The sequence below is a fragment of the Ornithorhynchus anatinus genome, chromosome 4, assembly GCF_004115215.2.
Source record: "Ornithorhynchus anatinus isolate Pmale09 chromosome 4, mOrnAna1.pri.v4, whole genome shotgun sequence".
NCBI classification, from domain to species: domain Eukaryota; kingdom Metazoa; phylum Chordata; class Mammalia; order Monotremata; family Ornithorhynchidae; genus Ornithorhynchus; species Ornithorhynchus anatinus.
The window spans coordinates 42,700,087-42,721,708 of record NC_041731.1 but is presented as its reverse complement, the minus strand read 5'-3'; the positions used below and the strand labels follow the sequence as shown (position 1 = coordinate 42,721,708).

The 21,622-nt window shown below is 44.7% G+C and overlaps 1 protein-coding gene across 2 annotated transcripts in view; it reads right to left on the bottom strand.

Annotated features, from left to right (window-relative positions):
- GSN (gelsolin) overlaps positions 1-21,622 on the bottom strand; it is a 64,198-nt gene that overhangs the window by 34,165 nt on the left and 8,411 nt on the right. The window contains exon 1 of one of the 2 annotated variants that reach the window (XM_029062961.2): positions 4,967-5,066. The exons of the other annotated variant lie outside the window; for it this stretch is intronic. Within the exon in view, the coding sequence (XP_028918794.1) occupies positions 4,967-4,999 (33 nt within the window). The 5' untranslated portion in view covers positions 5,000-5,066. Of the gene's footprint in view, positions 1-4,966; positions 5,067-21,622 lie in introns of those variants that run through there. 2 annotated transcript variants of the gene reach the window in all.

Below are 21,622 nucleotides of genomic sequence, written 5' to 3'. Positions count from 1 at the left end.
AAGAACTCTGCTTGGACAGTCATTCCTATCTTTAGAGGGAAGAATCGTGGCATAGTGGATAGAGCATGGGCCTTGAAGTCAGAAGGACCTGAGTTTTAATTCCGGCTCTGCCATATGTCTGCTGTGTGACCTTGGGCATGGTGCTTAACTTCTCCGGGCCTCAGGTACCTCATCTGTAAAATGGGGATTAAGAGTGTGAGCCCCATGTAGGACAGGGACCGTGTCCACCATGATTAATTTGATCTTTATCTTGCTGCCAATCCCTTACTCACATCCTGCCTCTGGCCTGAAATGCCCACCCTCCTCAAATCCCACAATTACTCTCCCCTAATTCAAGGCCTTATTGAAGACACATCTCCTTCAAGAGGCCTTCCCTGACTAAACCCTCCTTTCCTCTTCTCCCACTCCCTTCTGTCACCCTGACTTGCTTCCTTTATTTACCGCCCCTCCCAGCCCAATAGCACTTATGTACATATCTGTAATTTATTTACTTATATGATTGTCTATCTAGGCTGTATGCTCATTGTGGGCAGGGAATATGTTTGTTTATTGTTATATTGTACTCTCCCAAGTGCTCAGTAGAGTGCTCTGTACACAGTAAGTGCTCAATAAATGCAACTGAAAGAATGTAAGAATTTGTATTTACCCCAGCGCTTAGAATGGTGATTGGCACGTAGTAAGCACTTAACAAGTACTATAATTGTTATGTTATTGTTGCAAGTCTCAGGAGCAAGGTGGGTTGGGCAGAGTGCTGCAGCTGGCGGGCACCTAACCCTGCTGGTCATTTACCTGGTGGAAAGAAAGAGTAGGAGCCCAAAGCTTCGCCCTCGGACGAATGGTCACCCAACCATCCCCCATACCCTGGCCCTTCCCCTCCACATCTTCCACCAAAACAGTCTGGTGCTGAGGTCTTGAAAGAAGCATTTCCCCACCCAGGACAGATTGCTTATTATGTGCCAAGCACTGTACTAAGTGCTGGAGTACATACAAGATAAGCAGGTTAGATACAGTCCCTGTCCCACATGGGCCTCACAGTTTTAGTAGGAGGGAGAACATATATTGTATCCCTGTTTTACAGATGAGGAAACAGGTACAGTTGCGTCAAGTGACTTTTCCAAGTTCATTCATTCATTCATTCAATAGTATTTATTGAGCGCTTACTATGTGCAGAGCACTGTACTAAGCGCTTGGGATGAACAAGTCGGCAACAGATAGAGACAGTCCCTGCTGTTTGACGGGCTTACAGTCTAATCCGGGGAGACGGACAGACAAGAACAATGGCACTAAACAGCGTCAAGGGGAAGAACATCTCGTCACACAGTAGGTAAGTGGCAAAGGTTTAAAACCAGATGATCTGACTCCCAGGCCATATACTCCCCTCCCCTTTCTCTTCTACACAAACCAGGATTCATTCCCCTCATTATTTATCAATTTTTTCTCCTCCAAATCTCCTTAGGGACTGGGAATGTGATCATCTGGGGGATTGCTACCTGCTTGGAAAACCTTTCGAGTTTTTCTGCAAAAGCTTCTATAAATCCAAAATGTCTTATAATCACCTACTGGTCAGGTTTAAAAGAATCTCTTAGTATCCAGCTGTACTGCCTCTTGAATGAATGCCAGCAAGTAATTAATCCCCTGCCCTTAATGTCTTATTAGAGCACACAGACCAGCCCAGCTTCACAATAATCAGACTTCACAAAACTCTGGGGGAGTCTTTTCTTCAAAATTTCCTGTGAACCCACCCACTGGATATTAAAAACCCAGCTGCCTTGCTGATAACAAATGTCAGGCTCCTTTTAACATTGGTATTTGTTAAGCGCTTACTATGTGCAGAGCACTGTTCTAAGCGCTGCGGTAGATACAGGATAATCAGGTTGTCCCACGTGAGACTCACAGTTAATCCCCATTTTACAGATGAAGTAACTGAGGCACAGAGAAGTTAAGTGACTTGCCCAGCCCACAGTCACACAGCTGACAAGTGGCAGAGCCGGGAGTCCAACCCATGACCTCTGACTCCAAAGCCCAGGCTCTTTCCACTGAGCCACGCTGCTTCCCCTTCCCATCTTAAGGTAAAAGATATAAACTCAGCACTCAAGGAGATTACAATCTAAGGGGAGACCAGTCGCAAACTAATTTACAGATAGAAGGAAGAGAGAATGGAAAGATAAATGGGGGAATAAATATGGGCTTAATGGGAGAGTACAGACTGTGTCTTCCTCTCTCTCTCTCTCCCCCAACACAAAGTAGTCTGTGTGTGTGTGTGCATGGATGTGGGCATGTCCTGTCTCTCCCATCAGAATCTCATCCCCTTTCTGGCAGGGATTATGTCTCCTCCCCCTGTGCTCCTCCCCTCAGGACCCACCACAGTATCTGTGGATATGTAGATATGGTTGTGTCTATCCTAACTCCCTCATTAGACTGCTACCTCCTTGAGGGCAGGAACCTATAGACTGTAAACTCTGTCCACACTCTGTAAGCCCCCTGTCAGAGGGGAAAATGCGTACCTGGGAAGCAACATGGAGTAGTGGATAGAGCCCAGGCCTGGGAGTCAGAAGGTCATGGGTTCTAATTCCAACTCCGCCACTTGTCTGCTGTGTAATCATGGGCACTTCTCTGTGCCTCAGTTACCTCATCTGAAAATGGGGATTGAGATTGTGAGCCCCATATGAGACAGGGACAGTGTCCAACCCCATTTGCTTGTACCCACCCCAGCACTTAGTACAGTAGCTTGCACAGAGTGATTAACAAATACCATAATTAAGTGCTTTGTACACAGTAAGTGCTCAATAACTACAATTGAATGAATGCCAACTCCATTATATTATACTCTCCCAAGCACTTAGTCCAGTGTTCTGCACACAATAAGCATTCAGTGAATATGACTGATTCACTGATTGAGTCTAGACTTCTTTTTTGGCTGCTTGTGATCCCTCCCTACAGGGCCTCATGCCAACCTCTGCATCCCAGTGAGTGTTCTGTAATTGTCCTTGTGGGGGGTGAGAATGGGAACCAAGGGAGCTGTGAACTATAAGTCTGACCCCGAGGAGCCTGTTAATCCAGACCTTTTTTCCAACAAAGAATGACAGGTTTCCCTGATGTTGTAATTCCCCTTTAAGTCAGTCCTCGGTTGTCTGAAACTACAAAATAAAAATCATTCCAATCCAAAACACCCTTCAGGTTCATTCAGGCTTTCAATCCCCATGTGTTGGGTGCCTGGGGAGCATTACTATTTCACCATCTAAGTGGGGAAAATCTCGAGGTGCTCTGTACCTAGTAAGCACTCAATAAATACCATTGATTGGTTCCAGATGATGGTCTACCAAGCAGCCAACTGGCCCGTACCATGAACTGGCCAGGGGCCCAGAAGTGCCTCTTGTTGCCAAAATCCACAGCTTCTATGGAGAATTGTTTCCTTTTTTTCACCCTGCCTCTCTGGATATCCAAGGATCAGTCATTCTGCGACTCAGAATCTACATGTATCTCTGCTTTTTGTTCTGGCTCATAAATGCAGCCTAGTCTTGAGTACCCAAGTACTGCAGGTCCAGCTTGGGGTTCAGCCACTTTCCGTCCTCCTCCTCTTTCCCTCTGCTCGCTGGTTTGGGGCACTGGCCAGCACAACCAGCAAAAAGTAGAAAAGGGAGGGGAAAAGGTAACTGTCATTTCTCTAGGCCATGCTCTCCCCAACCCTCAACACTGTGGAGGCACAAGTATCAAAATCCAAAAGTAATAAAGAGAAATCTCCTTCCCACTGAGAGCCAGCTCACATGTCCTGGGATTCCCCTGCCCAAACTGAGTGTTGCAAACTAAACCTATAATACTTAGGAAGGCAGTAAGTATGTGGTCAGACCCAAGAATGGGGACAGGAAAGGGAATGTGTAAACTTCTAATCCCAGCTCCACCACGTCTGCTGTGTTACCTTGGAAAAGTCACTTAACTTCTCTGTGACTCAGTTACTTCATCTGTAAAATGGGGATTAAGAGTGTGAGCCCTATCTGGGACAGGAACTGATTACCTTGTATCTATCCCAGTGCTTTGAACAGTGCTTGGCACATAGTAAGCATTTAATAAGTACTATAATCATCATTGCCATTATTATTAATAATAATAATAGCAATAGTAATATTAATAAAATTGTGGTATTTGTTAAGCACTTATTACGTGCCAGGTACTGAACTAAACACTGGGGTAGATACAAAATAATCTGGCTGGATACAGTCCCTATCCCACTTAAGGCTCACAATCTTATCCCCTGTTTTGCAGATAAGGGAACTAAGGCCCAGAGAAGTGAAGTGACTTGCCCAAAGTCACATAGCAGACCAGTGGTGGAGCTGGGATTAGAACCCAAACCCTCTTCCCAGGACCGTGCTCCTTTTTTGTTGTTGCTGGTATTTGTTAAGCACTTACTATGTGCCGCTGACCAGTGGCAGAGCCATGCTGCTTCTCAGAACAGGAAGGCAACATGTCTACCAACTCTGTAACATGGTACTCTCGCAAGAACTAAGTAGAGAAGCAGCGTAACTCAGTGGAAAGAGCACGGGCTTGAGAGTCAGCGGTCATATGGGTTCGAATCCCGGCTCTGCCACTTGGCAGCTGTGTGACTGTGGGCAAGTCACTTAACTTCTCTGTGCCTCAGTTACCTCATCTGTAAAATGGGGATTAAGACTGTGAGCCTCACGTGGGACAACCTGATTACCCTGTATCTACCCCAGCGCTTAGAACAGTGCTCTGCACATAGTAAGTGCTTAACAAATACCAACATTATTATTATTATTACAGCACTCCACACGCAGCTTGCACTCAATAAATACCACTGAATAATTGATTGATTTATTGAACCTCAGGAAGAGTGCTAGCAGGGCAGGGGAAGCTTCATTACAAATCCCGAGACCTCTAAGCCAGTCAGTATGTGGATCTGCCCACACCGTCAGTTCCCACCCCACGCCAGGGCTTCTCCCAGTCAACTCACCCAATCAGCATCCTTCATATCCACTTCCTCCATCTCCACTCAGTTTTCCGCCTATGCAGAATCTCTCCTCGATTCCCTTGACGTCTTGATGGAGTGCAGGACTGTGCTCCAGTTAAGCTCTTCCTTGAACCTCCCCAACCCCGCCTGCCCTGAGAAGCTACTGGCTGGCCTCTCTTCTCCCTTCCCTATTACAGCTTTATCAGATTGGGGTTATAAATAGTCTAGTGGGACGCACTTCTAAATAGACACCGGCTCTGCCTGGAGAGCTATTCTGGGTAAGCACACAGACGTTCCCAGGAGAAGTGGAGGGAAGGAAGGTTGTGACTGTGACAAAGACAGACAGAGACCCTCCGATCCAAAAAGATCCAAAAAGATGGACCTTCACCCTCATTTTTTAAAAAAAGAATCCAGCTGATGTTTTCCTACCTATATAACTCCTGTAGCAAGAGTCCCGAGGGCGGAAAAAAAAATTCCCATTACCTGATACTGAGTGTTCTCCATCATGTCAAAGGGACCAACTTATGGCTTCTTCACTGCACAAGAAAATCACCATTTTGATGATAAGGCAGACTTGGAAATAGCCATTTGCCCATGAATTTAGAACCCCTACTACTCTTCTCCTCTCAGGGTCACATCTGGAGAGTTCCCAGGATCTACCCATCTTGACTACGGCAGGAGAGTCAGGCAGAGGCATATCCATTCCATTCCTAGCTTGGGCAGTGGCTAGCAAATGGAAGGCAAACTGCTGTAAGTCAAAACTCACCTGCGCTGGGCAGCAGTGGCATGGGAGAGAATTAAGGCCGAAGTGTCAAATTTACTGCATGGAAAAAGGCGGTGGTAAACCACTTCCGTATTTTTACCAAGAGAACTCTATGGATCCAGTACCAGAATGATGGTAGGTGGAGGTGGGGCATTCTGGGAGAGATGTGTCCATTGTGTCGCTATGGGTCCAAGACGACTCGTCGGCATAAGCCAAGACAAGACTACCCTTCCACTCTCCTTCCTGCTTCCACCCTGCCTGCAGTGTACATTCCCACTCATCTTTTTGATTTTTGAAATGGGATCACACTATTGTGCTTTCACAGCTTGCTGGATAGTACCCTTCCTAAAAGCTGCCATGTTGATTCCTATTTTTTTTTAAGATTAATCGACTCTTCCTTTTTTAAAAAAAATCAATGCTTATTTTGGGGAATGCACCACTAAGAGGTCTCTGCAAATACATTTCAGGGAAACAGAAGACAGGGAAAATCAATTCTGGACTTGTCGAAGGAACCGGGCAAGGGTGTGAGGGGAAATTACCTGTTGGGGATGGAAGTTCCCTGCTTCCACCGAACTACTAATAATAATGTTGGTATTTGTTAAGTGCTTACTATGTGCAGAGCACTGTTCTAAGCGCTGCGGTAGATACAGGATAATCAGGTTGTCCCACGTGAGGCTCACAGTTAATCCCCATTTTACAGATGAAGTAACTGAGGCACAGAGAAGTTAAGTGACTTGCCCACAGTCACACAGCTGACAAGTGGCAAAGCCGGGAGTCGAGCCCATGACCTCTGACTCCAAAGCCCAGGCTCTTTCCACTGAGCCACGCTGCTTCCCAACTAAGGTGAGGAAGAAAAACAGAAACAAATCCTGGCCATCCAGAGTGATTGCTAAACAAGTAGAAGTTGGGAAGCAGTATAGCATAGTGGATAGAGCACGGGCCTGCGAGTCAGAACGTCATGGGTTTTATTCCTGGCTCCACCACTTGTCTGTTGTGTGACCTTGAGCAAGTCACTTCACTTCTCTCTGCCTCAGTTGTCTCATCTGTAAAATGGGGATTGAGACCGTGAGCCTCATGTGGGACAGGACTGTGTCTAAGCCCATTAGCCTGTGTCCACCCTAGCACTTAGAACAGGGCCTGGCACATAATAAGTGCTTAACAAATACCATTAGTAGTAGTAGTAGTAGTCGTCGCCGTCGTTGTCGTCTTGGCAGTAGCTGTAATAATTGTTGTAGTAGCAGCATTTATTGATTTATTGTGGCTTACTGGGAGGAACAGAAGAACAGTGTGACAAGGTTCCAAAAAGGACCTTATACTCAAAAAGGAGAAAAAACTACTAAACTATAGAGGAGTCACCACAGCATATAGAAACCAGAAAAATCACTAAATCTAGGAAATCCCAGTGGCGGCAGGTTCAATTTACAGGGAGCAATGCAGTATCAGGAAACGGGACGTGGGGTGGCTTTTTGGTCCCGGAAGCCCATCTTCCTTTCTGCCAGAACAGCAGTAAGATGTCTCCCCTTCCTCACCGGATGGGGAAACGGGCAGTGGAGGGCTGAAATCAGCCAGGAATTTGCCCAATCTGGTAGAAGAGATCGTCTTTCAAAATAAGGAACTTCGACCATTTAATAATAATAATAATGTTGGTATTTGTTAAGCGCTTACTATGTGCCAAGCACTGTTCTAAGCACTGGGGCAGATACAGGATAATCAGGTTGTTCCACGTAGGGCTCACTGATGGTGAAAATGTAAGCCACATAAGAATAACTATGGTATTTGTTAAGCACTTACACGCCACGTACTGTACTAAGCGCCAGGGTGGATACAAGCAAATTGGGTTGGACACAGTCCCTGTCCCATGTCGGGCTCACGGTCTCAACCCCAATTTTACAGATGAGGTAACTGAGGCCCAGAGATGTGAAGTGACTTGCCCAAGGCCACGCAGCAGACAAGTGGTAGGGCCAAGATTAGAACCCATGACCTTCTGACTCCCAGGACCGGGTTCTACCCACTATGCCATATGCATTACTGACCTTCATGAATCTATGTGCAGTCTGTCCATTATGAGTGCTTTTGCTCTATGGGTGTGATAGAACAGTGCTAGGAAATTAGGAAATGTCCTTCTGACAAAGTGCTGCAATAGCAGAAGAAACAATTGTGGGCACATATGTAATGTTAGTCGGGGTGTTTGTGCTGTACTGTGGATTTTCTTAAGTGCGGGATTCTCTGAAAGACACAACCCATGCTTTAGAGGAGAGTTGATTGAGCTGCCTCCATTTCAGTCAGCATGAATGGTTGGCAGAACCTCTGCAGCCTGCTGTGCAGGGTATTCTCCCTTTAGGAACCAATTAGACACATAGAGATTCCAGTAGTTTATCCTCCTCCCTGGTAAAAGACAGAGACATTTCTATTTTTGGCTTTTGCACTGAGGAAGATTACAATTTGGGGAGGACACATATCACCATCTGCCAATTATCCTCATGTTTTCCCTCTAGACCATAACCTCCCTGTAAGCAGGGAACATGTCTACCAACTCTGTCCTACCTTATTCATTCAATAGTATTTTCATTTCATTCAATAGTATTTATTGAGTGCTTACTATGTGCAGAGCACTGTACTAAGCACTTGGAATGAACGTGTCGGCAACAGATAGAGACAGTCCCTGCCCTTTGATGGGCTTACGGTCTAATCGGGGGAGACAGGCAGACAAAGACAATGGCAATAAATAGAGTCAAGGGAAAGAACATCTCATAAAAACAATGGCAACTAAATAGAATCAGGGTGATGTACATCTCATTAAACAAAATAAACAAAATAAATAGGGTGATAAAGATATATACAGTCGAGCGGATGAGTACAGTGCTGAGGGGGAGGGACGGGAGAGGGGGAGGAGGAGAGGGAAAGGGGGGTGAAGAGGGTTTAGCTGTGGAGAGGTGAAGGGGGGGTAGAGGGAGCAGAGGGACAAAGGGGGGAGCTCAGTCTGGGAAGGCCTCTTGGAGGAGGTGAGTTTTAAGTAGGGATTTCCCAAGTGCTTAGTAGAGTGCTCTGCACACAGTAAGCATTCAATCAATCAACCAGTTGTGTTTATTGAGCACTTACCATGTGTGAAGCACTGTATTAAATGCTTGGGAGAGTACAATATCTGTGCCTCAGTTACCTCATCTGTAAAATGGGGATTAACTGTGAGCCTCACGTGGGACAATCTGATTACCCTATATCTCCCCCAGCGCTTAGAACAGTGCTCTGCACATAGTAAGCGCTTAACAAATACCAACATTATTATTATTATTATTATTACAATATAACAGAGGTGGTAAACATTGATTGTTGTTCCTGAATCAATTAATTGTATTTATTGAGCGTTTATTGTGTGCAAAGCACTGTACTAAATGCTTGAGAGAGTACAATATAACAAAAGTGGTAGACATTGATTGTTGTTCCTGCCTTTCTGTGAGTCCCATATGGACCAGAGATTGTCTGATCTGATTGTATTATAACTTACCACGGTGCTTAGCACAGTGCTCAGCATAAGGTAGATGCCTAACATATACCCCTATTGTTATTATTGTTGTTGTTGCTGTTATTATTATTATCCAGCTAACATATCACTCCCGTGCTATAAAATCTGTTTCAGAGGATGTGGATCAAAGTTATTTTTCTCTCTGTTCCCACACTTTTACCATTTTGCAAATCTAAAGAAGCAGCATGATTTAGTGAAAAAAGCACAGGACGGAGAGTCAGGCAACCCAGGTTTTAATACCAACTTTGCCATTTCCTGCCATGTAACCTGGGGCAACCCCTTAACTTCTTGGGGCCTCGGTTTCCTCATCTGTAAAATTGGGATTCAATCCTTGTTCTCCTTCCCTCTGAGACTGTATGCCCCATGTGGACCAGGGACTGTGTCTAAAAGTATGATGGAAAAACTGAGAACAAACAGCCTTTCTTATGGTTCTAGTATACAGAGTTGGATCTGAAACCCTCTGTCTTTTCACAGAAACCCCTCATTCTTCCCAAGAACAATCCATGCAAGGGTTGTGAGCCCATGCCTGTATCTGAGGTACTCTGCAGGGTAAAAATAGGAAGGCAGATAAGAGTGCCAGAGTTTTGGGTAGTCAGAGGTAGAGATGGGTAAATGGGGCAGGATCCTTGTGGATATAATAATAACAATAATATGTTAAGTGGTCACTTTGTGCCAAGCAAAGTAAGCAATGTGGCCTAGTGAAGACAGCACAGATCTGGGAGTCAGAGGACCTGGGTTCTAATTCCACTCTGCCACTTGGGCAAGTCACTTAACTTCTCTGTGTCTCAGTTCTCTCATCTGCAAAATGGGGATTCAATATCTGTTCTACTTTCTACTTAGACTGTGGGACCCTGTTATCTTGTATCTACCCCAGCACTTGACACACAGTAAGCACTCAATAAATATTATTATTATTATTATCTAAAATAAATCAATATAGATAAACTAGAAAAGAGTGCAATTACCATCATATTTGCTGGGCTGTTTCCTGGTTCCATTCGAAGCCCTCCTGAAATCCCAACTCCTCCAGGAGACTTTTCTTATTACACCTTTGTTCTCTCTTAGTCATATCCTCCCAATTCCCACTTCAGCGCAGTGTGCCATTTCCGTACTGCTGTACTCACAACAAGCCGCAGCACTTTTATACATATTCATTTTACATGCTTTATTATTTAAGCTTCAACTCTTTCGACACATCTATCTTTCTGTTCTCTTCTTCCTCTCTGTAAATTGCATTGTGTCAGACTCCCTGTTAGTCTGTAAGCTTCTTCAGGGCAGAGATGACATCTTTTAACTCTACTGTACTTTCTGAGCAGCATGGCTTAGTGAATAGAGCATGGGTCTGGGAGTTAGAAAGTCCTGGGTTCCAATCTCAGCTCTACCACTTGTCTGCTGTGTGGTCTTGGGCAAGTCACTAGAGTTCTCTGTGCCTCGGTTACCTCATCTGTAAAATGGGGATTGACACCATGAGCCCCACATGGGAAAGAGAGACTGTGTCCAATCCAATATGCTGGTATCCACCACAGCTCTTAGTATGGTGCCTGGCACACAGTAAGCGCTTAACAAATACTGCTATAATGATCATGACTAGTTCAATGCGCTATACATAAAAGATACTCTGTAAAACAATCTATCGGTCCTCTGGCGATGCCCCTTCCCACAAATTACCACCCCGCAGGAGTCAGGGGCCACAGTCTCACCCAACGTTCTACCTGACCCAGCTCCATCATTCCACCACACATCCCTCACAGCCCCGGGCCCTGCCATTGTCCCCATTGCTGCCTGCAGCCCCGATGGTGCCAGTCGTGCCGATCGCCTACCAACACCTCAATCCCAAAGACATCATGGGGACTCACCTACCACTGCTGAGAGAGGGGGGCACCCTGCTAGACTGTAAGCCTGTCCTCTAGACTGTAAACCCGTTGTGGGCAGGGATTTTCTCTCTTTATTGCTGTATTGTACTTTCCAAGTGCTTAGTACAGTGCCCTGCACATAGTAAGAGCTCAGTAAATACAATCAAATGAATAAACTGGCTGAATTCTCTTTCCAGCAGCCCTGCTGAATAGGTAAACTGGACCTGATTGGCATTCAGGCATTTTATACTCTTGATAATTAAAAATCCTCTTGGACGTGACTAACAAGCCAACTATTGATGTTGCCCAGGGACAGTAAAACTAAATAAATGAGGCCAGCCCTCTGAGCAGGACCCAGTGGCTACCGCTCATGTACACTATGAGTCATACTTTGTATTTACCCAGGCCACTCATCCTTAAGAGAGTCCACTGCCAGCTTTTTGTCAATCAGGGGATATCCACCTACTCAGCACATATACCTTCGGGGCTAATTCAATAAAATCCCAGTTACACCCCTCTCACACCAGGCAGTGAAACCATCCATTTAATACCTAGTAAACACTGTGGGTTCCATATTGAGAGGAGCCTGAGCCTGCAGAAACCAAATGACTCATTAGCAGATAAAATTGAGGGTTTCTCTGAGACGGCCCTTTCTTTAGGTTCACCTGACTGTTTCGTTCAGAGCACCTGAGCCGTCCACCATTCTGGGGAGAGGGACCTGAACCAGATCTCTTGGGATCTTTTCAGGACTCTAATTCTTTTACTCTGTCATTTTCTGACTGGATTTAACTTGGGGAAATAAACCAGTGTTGGTTTTGGGGGTGGTGGTTTTAATGGTATTTGCTAAGCACTTACTATATGTCAAACACTGTTCTAAATGCTGGAGTAGATACAAGATAACCAGGTTGGACACCTGTACTGGTCCCACCTTATCTCCAGAGTGACTTATTCCATTTTATTGGTATTGCAAGGAAGTTTACCAATATGAATGAATAACAACTCAGTGTGATTGCTCTGGATAGCTAAGACAAGAGGGGAACTTAAGGGTCCTCTAGGTGAATCACTGGATGAGTATGGATCTATCCTAGTTTATACATCCGTTTATACATCCACAGTAGCAGAGAATTGGCAGGTGAGTAAACAGTGCAATTATTGTTCTTAATTACCAAAGAAGCCTGAAATCAGGCCAAAATTCCCTGATTGCTCTCTTAGTTAACCCCCTTGGTGGTATTTCAGTGGCTAAGGATATGCTTGAAGGAGGCCACATCCACAATGCAACCAAAAAGGGGTGATAATTTTGCTAAATTGCAAAATTCAAGAAATGTTCTCTGAAATGTCAATATGAAGAGTTTTAGAGCAAAGAGGCCAAAACGCCCTATTTGAGGGAGAAAAACTCCAAATCTGGGCTTAATATTTATAGAAGGGCATTCCAGTGCCATTAGAAGAGCCTACTAAGATCTTTTTTGCTTCAGCCTGTGGTAAACATCACAGATTTTAGAAATCTTGAAATAAAATAGTCTAAAAGATATCAGTGGGCAGGTGGGGTAAGAAGGAAGGTGGACCATGGCTGACTCATTAGAAGTCAAAATGTGGACTCCAAAATCTTCCAGGTAGTTCCTGGGTGGCTGCCCACAATGAGCTTGCAGTTTAGAGGGGGAGACAAATATAAATAAATATGAATAAATTACAGATACGTACATAAGTGCTATGGGGCTGGGAGGGAATGAGTAAAAGGAGCAAGACAGGGTGACACAGAAGGGAGTGGGAGAAGATGAAAGGAGGGCTTAGTCAGGGAAGGCCTCTTGGAGGAGATGTGCCTTCAACAAGATTTTGAAGCAGAGGAGAGTAATTCTGTCAGAGATGAAGAGGGAGGGCATTCCAGGCCAGAGACAGGCAGATGGGAGAGAGGTCGGTGGCCAGATAGACCAAATTGATAGATATTGAGAAAATTAGCATTAGAGGAGCAAAGTGTGTGGGGTGGGTTGTAGTAGGAGAGTAGTGAGGTGAGGTAGGAGGGAGCAAGGTGATTGAGTGCTTTAAAGCCAATGGTGAAGGCTTTTTGTTTGTTGCAAAAGCAGATGGACAACCCACTGTCCCTAGACATTCTTCCCGCTCAAAAGTGCTGAGTGCCTTCAGTCCAGTCCAAGGAGATGGAGCAACATCTTGATATTCGGTGGCCCTGGTGGGGGCGGAGAAAAATAGTCTACTCACTTGCATTTAAAATCTGCATACGATTAGCTATGGCAATCTAATCCTCTCAGCCTTCACTCAGAAGAGTATCAGAATCAAGCCCTGTAATATTAACATGCAGTTTCTGGGAGCCATCTCCCATCTTCTAAACATTACCTACTGAAAACAGCACAGAACTTGGAGACAGAGGACCTGGGTTTTAATCCCAGCTCCATTACTTGTCAGCTGTGTGATCTTTGGCAAATCACTTAACTTCTCTGTCTCAGTTCCCTCATATGTAAAATGGGGATTAAATATCTGTTCTCTCTCCCCCTGAGACTGTGACAAGTGGTACAGGGACTGTGTTCAATCTGATTACATTGCATCTGCTCCAATGCTTAGTACAGTGTTTGGCATATAATCAGCTTTTAACAATACCACAATTATTATTTTTATTATTTCCTAGTGATCACCTATGTGCATGCCACAAACCACCTTGATCATCCAAAATCTGATAAGCCCTAAAAGATTTCAAATTCCCTGTAAATTGGAAAATTTCTTCCAGAAAACCACCCATCCCCAGACCTTGCCCAAAGGCCCCCGTGATTAAGTGAGATAAACAGGGCTACATCTAATGCTACAGAAAGAGCAAAGAGCATCTCCCCAGTGACAGGAGGGGCGCCTTTCCATAAAGTTCTGTCCTCTCTCACCAGTTCCAGGCTGCTGGGGCTAACAATGAAGTTCTGTCTTCAGTTTAACATGATAAATAACCCTGCAACTCAGGACAGTTTGCTGCGGGCAGGTTTCTGCATGAGAGATTCCAGCAAGTGTGTTATATATGGGCGTGATTCCAGCATGTTCACAGAGGGAGATTCCTTAATGTCAGAGAAAAAAAGTGTTTGTAGAGGAGTCAGTCAGCCAGTCAGTCAATTGTATTTACTGAACACTTGCTGAGTGCAGAGCACTGAACCAAGCATTTGGGAGAGTATAATACAACAATAAACAATAAACACATTCCCTGCCCACAGTGAGCTTACAGTCTAAAAGGGGAGACAGCCATTAATATAGATAAATAAATGACATATATGTACATAAGTGCTGTGGGGATGGGAGGGGACATGAATAAACAGAGCAACACCTCACCCTGTCATAGAAGGGAATGGGAGAAAACTAAAGGAGGGCTTAGTCAGGGAAGGCCTCTTGGGGGAAATATGCCTTCACTAAGGTTTTGAAGTTGGGGAGAGTAATTGTCTGTCAGATATGAAGAGGGAGGGCGTTCCAGACCAGAGGCAAGATGTGGGTTAGAGGTGAGCAATGAGATAGATGAGATGCAGGTACAATGAAAATGTTAGGATTTAGAGGAACAAAGTGTGCTGGCTGGGTTGTAATAGGAGAGTAGTGAGGTGAGGTAGGTGTGGGCAAGGTGTTGGAGTGCTTTAAAACCAATGGTGAGGAATTTCTGTTTGATGCAGAGGTGGATGGGCAATCACTGGAGTTTCTTGACGAGTGAGGGAACTTGGCCTGAATGTTTTTGTAGAAAAATGATCCAGGCAGCAAAGTGAAGTTTGGATTGGAGTGGGGAGAGACAGGAGGCAGGGAGGTCAGCAAGGAGGCTGATAGAGTTATCAAAGGGAGATAGGATAAGTGATTGGATTAACATGGTAGCAGTTTGGATGGAGAGGAAAAGGCAGATTTTAGTGATGTGCAGGTGGAACCAACAGGATTTAGTGATCTGGATTGAATATGTGGGTTGAATGAGAGAGAGGAGTAAAGGATAATGACAATAACATCCAAAGTCCCTCACCCACTCCTCCAGAAGAAATTAATGATAAAGGATGTGATATCAGAAATGCTGGGTTCTATGGTGCTCTTTGGATGCTAAAGTCCCCGTGAGTGGACAATTCTCTGAATGCTATTCATTTGGCTTCCCCTTGGCCATGCAGGGGTTGAAGAGAACAGCCACCTGAGATCTGGCTATCATAACATCTTCAAAGAATTGGGTGAGGGGGCTACTGGAACCCAGGCAGGGCTACTGGAACCCAGGCAGGGGTCCACCCATTGGCCACTTTGGTTGAAGACCTCTTAAGTTCTAGGGCAAACCCACAAAACATCTCCAACCCATTAGTCCATACTTGGCTCCTATAGCCATGATTTGGTGGTGCAAGGGAGAGAGAAGAGGGTTTGCCCATGGCTTACCTTGAGTGGCAGGATCTGAACCCTCCCCAGAGCCGAGGCCTCTCAGAGACAGCCCGTTAGCAGTAAGAACAGGGACCCAAGGGCAGACACACAGGGTCCACAGCTCAGGGATCTGGTTCCTTTGTAGGTCTGAAATCAATCAATCATTTGTATTTATTGAGCAATTACTGTGTTCAGAGAACTGTACCAAGTGCTTGGGAGGAATAAAATATAACAGAGTTGGTAGGTAGAAGTATTCCCTGCCCACAAGGAGCTTGCTGACGAGGGAGAGATGGACATTAATATGAATAATTATAGAAATGTACCTAAGTGAAAAGCAGTGTGGCCTAGTGGAAAGAGCACGGGCCTGGGAGTCAGAAGGACCTGGGTTGTAATCCCAGCTCTGCCACTTGTCTCCTGTGTGATCTTGGGCACATCGCTTAACTCTGTGCCTCAGTTACCTCATCTGTAAAATGGGGATTAAGACTGTAAAACCCTGATTAGCTTGTATCTACCCCAGCACTTAGTACAGTGTCTGGCATAAAGTATGGCCTTAACAAATACCTTAAAAACAAAAAAAAATGCTTTGGGACCTAGAGTGGGATGAATAGAGTGCAAAGGGTGGCACTCTACAACCTCAGAGTGGACCCTATGCTTCTTCGGAGGGAGGTTTTGGGGTGTGGAGAGCAGAAAGCTAAGAAACTAACATGCGCATCAAGAGAGAGAGTGAACTTCCTAGCCACCAAGGAGCTAAAACACTAGAGGTCTTAATGGGGAGGGTGTTGTGGGGGAAGGGGAGGAGGGAATATGCAATTTTTTTCCAAATGAATGAAAAAAATTCCATGAAACCCTATCCAGTTTTATAAGGAAAGGTTAAAAATAACCTTGAGCTTTTGAGTTCTAGGGAGGAGGATTGAGAACACTTGGGAAGAGCGAAAGGAGTAGGGAGAGGATTCAGGATTTATCATACTCCTTCTGTTCAGAGGAATGTCATCGCGCAGGTTCCTGAATGGAAACAATGACTGCTTTGTCAACAACGAATCACACTCTGATACCATGATGCAACACAGCAGAGTTTGAAATGGGCCAGCCCTACCCACGGGCTCTCTCTCCTGGCTTCGACATACAGAAACATTCTGTGTTTCAGTCAATCAATCAGTGGTAATTATTGAACACTTACTATGTACTATGTATATTAAGTGCTCGGGAGAGTACAATGCAACAGAATTAGCAGACACGTTCCCTGCCCGTAACGAGCTTACAGTCTAGAGGGCTATTCCATCTTCCATCTGTGAGTGCACTCAGCATTTAAGACTCTCCTCCTGGGAAACAGATCTATCTAATTGATTCTAGCTGTACGTTATTGTAGCGCCATCTCCCCGACTAGATTTCAAGCTTCTTATGGACAGAGGTTATGTCTACAAACTCTACTGAAGAATATCCTGTCAGTCAGGGGTGTTATCAAGGGAAAATCAGCCTAGAAACTCCTCTAAGCTGTAAGCTACTGCTGGGCAGGGGACATGTCTACCAGCTCTGTTGTACTGTACTCTCCCAAGCATTTATTACAGTGCTTTGCACACAGTAAGAGCTCAATAAATGACCTGGATTGAGTGACTGATTGATCTGCACTTTTTATTTAATGGTATTTATTAAGTACTTACTATGTGCCACGTACTGTTCTAAGTGCTGGGTTAGATACAAGATAATCAAGTTAGACATATTTCATGTCTCACATGGGGCTCACAGTTTTAATCCTCATTTTATAGATGAGGTAACTGAGGCACAGAGAAGTGAAGTGACTTGCCCAAGGTCACACAGCAGACAAGTGGCAGATGGGATTAGAACCCAGGTCCTTCTGACTCCCAAGCCTGTGGTCTATTTATTATACCAAGCTATGCCTTCACGAAATAGCTGGAGGAACCAACCATTCGAAGGAAGGACAGATCCAGGCAAGGGAGGATGCTTACATTCTCCTGTTAAGCCTTTAAAGCTTAGCTTTGAGAGTATCTGACTGCTGACATCTATCCCCACTAACCTCAAAGGCCAGTATGAGCTGGAGATCTCCCCAAACTTATACTCAAAACCCATATGAAAACACAATATTCTCAGCTTCCACCTAAGTACAAATCTTGGTTTAGCAGAAACTCCTGCCTTTTTCAGCCCATATCCAATACCTCTCAGTTGCCTTTGACACTTCTCCTGGAAACATTATCTAGTCCCAGCTTTACTGACACTGTCCTCTCCTGATTCTGGTCTTATCTTTGCTCAGCCTCTTTGATGGGCTCTTCCTCTGCCTTCCACCCCCTAACTTTGGTGGCCCCTCCAAGTTCAGTTCTGGGTCCCCTTCTATTCTCCATCTATACCCACTCCCTTGGAGAAGTCGTTCACTCCCATGGCTTCAACTACCACCTCCATGTGTGTGAAACCCAAATCTACATCTCCAAACTTAATCTCTTTCATTCTCTACAGTCTCACATTTTCTCCTGCCTTTAAGAGTTGGATGTCCTCCCATCACCTCAAACTTAACATGTCCAAAACTGAACTCATCTTCCCACCCAAACCCTGTTCTCCCCCTGACTTTCCCAGCACTGTAGGTGGCACCACCCATGGCTTAGTGGGTAGATCACGGGCCTGGGAATCAGAAGGCTATGGGTTCTAATCCCGGCTCCACCACATGTCTGCTTTGCGACCTTGGGTAAGTCACTTCGCTTCTCTGAGCCTCAGTTACCTCATCTGTAAAAAGAGGATTTTACATGAGCCGTTTGTGGGACAGGGACTGTGTCCAACCTGAGTACCTTGTATCTATCCCAGTGTTTAGAACAGTGCTTGGCATATAGTAAGCTCTTAAGGAGTTCCATAATTATTATTATTATTATTCGTGTCTTACAATCCCATAACCTTGGTATTATCCATGACTCTTCTCATTCAACTCTCATATTCAATCCATCACTAAATCCTGTCGGTTCCACCTGCACAACATCGCTAAAATCCATCCTTCCCCCTACATCCAAACTCCTACCACATTAATCCAATCACTTATCCTGTCCCACCTTAATTACTGTATCAGCCTCTTTGCTGACCTCCCAGCCTTCTGTCTCTCTCCACTTTAGTCCATACTTGACTCTGCCACCTGGATCATTTTTCTACAGAAACGTTCAGGCCATGTTTCCCCATACCTCAAGAAACATCCGTGGTTGCCCATTCACTTCTGCATAAAAAAACCTGCTCAATATTTCCTTTAAAGCACTCAATCACTTTACCCCCTCCCACCTCACCTCACCTACTCTCCTACTACAAACCAGCCCACATACTTCTCTCCTCTAAAGCTAACCTCTCACTCTACCTCCATCTCGTCTATCTCGCTGCCGACCACTCGTCCATGTCCTGCCTATGGCCGAGAATGCCCTTCCTCCTCATATCCATCACACAATTACCCTCCCTTCCTTCAGAGCCTTACTGAAGGCACATCTCTTCCGAGAAGTCTTCTGATTAAACCCTCCTTTCCTCTTTTCCCACTCCCTTCTGCATCCCCACAGCACTTAAGTACATATCTATAATTCATTTATTCATATTAACATCTGTATCCTCCTCTCTAGACTCTAAGTTTGTTATGGGCAGGGAATGAGTCTGTTTACTGTTTTATTGTACTCTCCAAGTGCTTAGTTCAGTGTTCTGCATACAGTAAGTTCTCAATAAATACGAATGAATGAATGAATGAACCTACACTTTCTGTTCTCTTGCATAGCTTGCTTTGAGAGTCATCCAAACGGCTATCGTACTGGTACATGCTCTCATAATATTCCGGCTGGATTATTATGTCAGCCTTCTCTCTGACCTCCCTTCCTCCTGTCTCTCCCCACTCCAATAATAATAATAATGATGTTGGTATTTGTTAAGCGCTTACTATGTGCAGAGCATTGTTCTAAGCGCTGAGGTAGACACAGGGTCATCAGGTCGTCCCACGTGAGGCTCACAGTTAATCCCCATTTTACAGATGAGGTAACTGAGGCCCAGAGAAGTTAAGTGACTTGCCCAAGGTCACACAGCTGACAAGTGGCAGAGCTGGGATTCAAACCCTTCTCAGTTTATGAACTGAGTGTCCCAATTTTCCTGGGAAGGGGGTGAGTATTACCAGGTTCATTTTACAGTGGGGAAAGTTGAGGCTGGTAGTAAGACAGAACTCATGATCTGTCCCTGGAGCCAAGCAGGACTGTACCCAGACCACCTCGGTCAGAAGGAGGATGAAGGAGGACCAGCTTAGATGCAAAGGACTCCAACCAGGCTAAATTATGTTTCACAAGTACGTTATTATCCACTTGGATCTGTCCCCTTTGAACATTTATTATTCACCCCAACCTCAGCCCCACAGCACTCATGAATGTATCTCTAATTTATTAGTTTATGTGAATATCTGTCTCCCCCTCTAGACTGTAAGCTCGTTGTGGGTAGGGAATGTGTCTACCAATGTGTTGTGTGTTGTATTATATAGAGAAGCAGCATGGTGTAGTCGATAGAGCATGGGCCTGGGAATCAGAAGGTCATGGGTTCTAATTCCGACTCCACCACCTGTCTACTCTGTGACCTTGGGCAAGTCACTTTACTTCTCTGGGCCTCAGTTATCTCATCTGGAAAATGGGAACTAAGACTTTGAGCCCTATGTGGGACTGGGACTGTATCCAACCTGATTACCTTGTACCTACCCAGTGCTTAGAACAGTGCCTGGCACATAGTAAGTGCTGAAAATACCATCATTATATAGTGAATGTGTTGTATTGTACTCTCCCAATTGCTTAAAACAGTGCTCTGCAAACAATAAATGCTCAATAAATACCATTGATTGATTGACTTATTATTCTTACAACTGTTAAAATGTAATGGCAATTGCATAAAAGATCTTCCGTCATCTTAGGAGGAAGGAAGCTGGTTTGGGATTCAAGATTTGGCAGCCCAAACTGACACTGCTCATGTAGTCCTTTATTTCCTCCACATTAACCACCACCACTGGCCACTGACTCTCTCTCCCCCGGGACCTCGTTTCCATTATTTTGCCTGAGAAACTTGGTGGAATTTCTAAGGGTAACAGCAGCCCTTCATTTTAAAACAGTCTGCATAATTCCCTGGAACCCTACAGCAGAAAGAGTCAAGTCATTCTGCCCAGCACTTAAACAGAAATGCAAAGCCTGTCAAACAAATTACATTTTATTCCCTTAAACTGCTTCTCTTTCTGAGAGCCACTCTTAGAGCAACCTCGCCAGTCTGGTAACAATAATAATTGTTGTATTTGTTAAGTGCTTTTAATGTGCCGAGCACTGTACTAAGAGCTGGAGTAGATAAAAAATAACCAGGCCCTACATAGGGCTCACAGTATAAGTAAAAGATAGAAATAGGTACTGAATCCTCGTTTTGCAGATGAGGGAACTGAGGCACAGAGAAGTTAAGTGACTTGCTTGGGGTCACACAGAAAGTAAGTGACAGAGTCAGGATTAGAAGCCAGGTCCTCTGACTCCCAGGCCTGTGCTCTTTCCACTACGCCATGCTGCTTCTCTAGAGGCCTTAACATTAGTGACAGCCAAAAAGCTCAATTGTGCCTGAAAAAATAGGGAAAGAAGGCAAGGGGTTTGGGCAACTGCTGGGGTCAGAGGCTGTTTCTCTTCTCTGCTCCATAACAAGCCCTGCACTCAAAGCTAAAAAGAGGCTTTTCATAAAGGAGACTGAAGCAGAAACCAAAACTTTTAAGTGAAAAATTAATTGTCCTAATGCCTTCCCCTCTTGTATACTGGAATCTGGGACAAAAAAGCTTCCTCAACCTGGGTTAAAACTCTTTGTAAACCCACTTTGCTGTAGGATTGCCAGGCTTTGAGTTTTAACTTCAATTAAGGGTCAGAAATGCCGAAGACAGACATATGGTAAAGATTAAAATAAAGCTAATTATTTGAACATACTTGATTTGGATAATTAAAACAACTGGAAGAATTCAGATGAACTGAACCAAACTGCTCAATTTTATTTATTTATGCAAATTTTTGGTTCTCTAAACAAGGCTCTGGCTGCTATGGATTACTGAAAACTCCCCCTCCACCCACCCCCCAGCCCCACCTCACACATGCAACCCACCGCTTCCACCCACCCTCCCATTCACCTTAGCAAAGTGTTTTGATGAGTATCTTTATCTTTCTTGT